The following is a 991-nucleotide window of genomic DNA, read 5'->3' as shown; positions in this document are numbered from 1 at the left end:
ATATGATGCGAGAAGTCTGATATAAGAAGTATTTCTAAATTGCTATTTTTCCCAATGAACTTGCAAACTTGCAGAAAAACATCAAAATACAATCATCATAGTACAAATCTTTTCCTTTTATCTCACAATATAAGTCATAATGCTAAATGGTTTTCTAAACTCTTTTACCATCCTTTCTCGTTAGTACTGAAGAATTAATTTCATGTTGCACTGTCCATGACACACAACATGTCTTCTTTAAGTAACTTTGAGAGAACTCAACCTAATTTCTAATACTTCTACTGCACAAAAATCCTTTGGGCATCAGCAGTGTATTGCACCCTGAATTTTCCCATGACAAGGTCACCCATAATGTTTTAGGTTCAAGATACTATAAAAACAAATATCTCTACATAAAGTTTAAGTCAGAAGAGTTCTATGTAGTGAACAAGAAAATGCAAGAAGCACTCTAAGATTTGAATAATTTTAGAGCTACAGGGAGGAATGCAATAACAACTTGCCATTTAATAAAAAATTAAGAACATTATCTATGATAATACTGTTGTTGACAATAGATTGTTTTCTTTATTACCATTGTCATAACAATAATCAAAATACTAATGATGATAACACCACCACCACATCAATATAGGCTGAAACACAGACACAGAGACAGTGTGAATGAGTAAGTGATTTAGTGCCAATATAAATGTCCACGCAAGTGTGAAAATGCAGCTGAAAGGGTAGGAGATTAGGCCTATATAATAATTTTCAACAAAATATTTCTTCTGCCTCATCTGTCAGAATTTTCACCACAAGCATAGGGAAGAAGCACTGACTTTAAAAAAAAGCAAAATCCAGACCTGTGTTAAAGCTGAGGAGAAGTGATTGCAATTCTTGTTCATCAGGTGGTACCGGTCACCTCTGAAATCTTTCCCAAGTTCTGCTACAATTCGTTTCGTATCATCTTCCGTAAAGTCTGTATAGCCTAAATGAATACTTTGTCTGCAAG

The 991-nt window shown here is 33.8% G+C and overlaps 1 protein-coding gene across 1 annotated transcript in view; it reads right to left on the bottom strand.

The window, feature by feature from the left end:
• LOC119594122 (deubiquitinase DESI2-like) overlaps window positions 1–991 on the bottom strand; it is a gene marked incomplete at its 5' end in the record, with an annotated part of 26,766 nt that overhangs the window by 1,526 nt on the left and 24,249 nt on the right. Inside the window, 1 exon segment of the mRNA XM_037943185.1 lies at window positions 843–984. Within this exon segment, the coding sequence (XP_037799113.1) occupies window positions 843–984 (142 nt within the window).

This window comes from Penaeus monodon, chromosome 33 (genome assembly GCF_015228065.2).
Source record: "Penaeus monodon isolate SGIC_2016 chromosome 33, NSTDA_Pmon_1, whole genome shotgun sequence".
Classification (NCBI taxonomy): Eukaryota; Metazoa; Arthropoda; class Malacostraca; order Decapoda; family Penaeidae; genus Penaeus; species Penaeus monodon.
The sequence above is the reverse complement of the archived record's forward strand: the minus strand, read 5'-3'. Positions and strand labels throughout refer to the sequence as shown.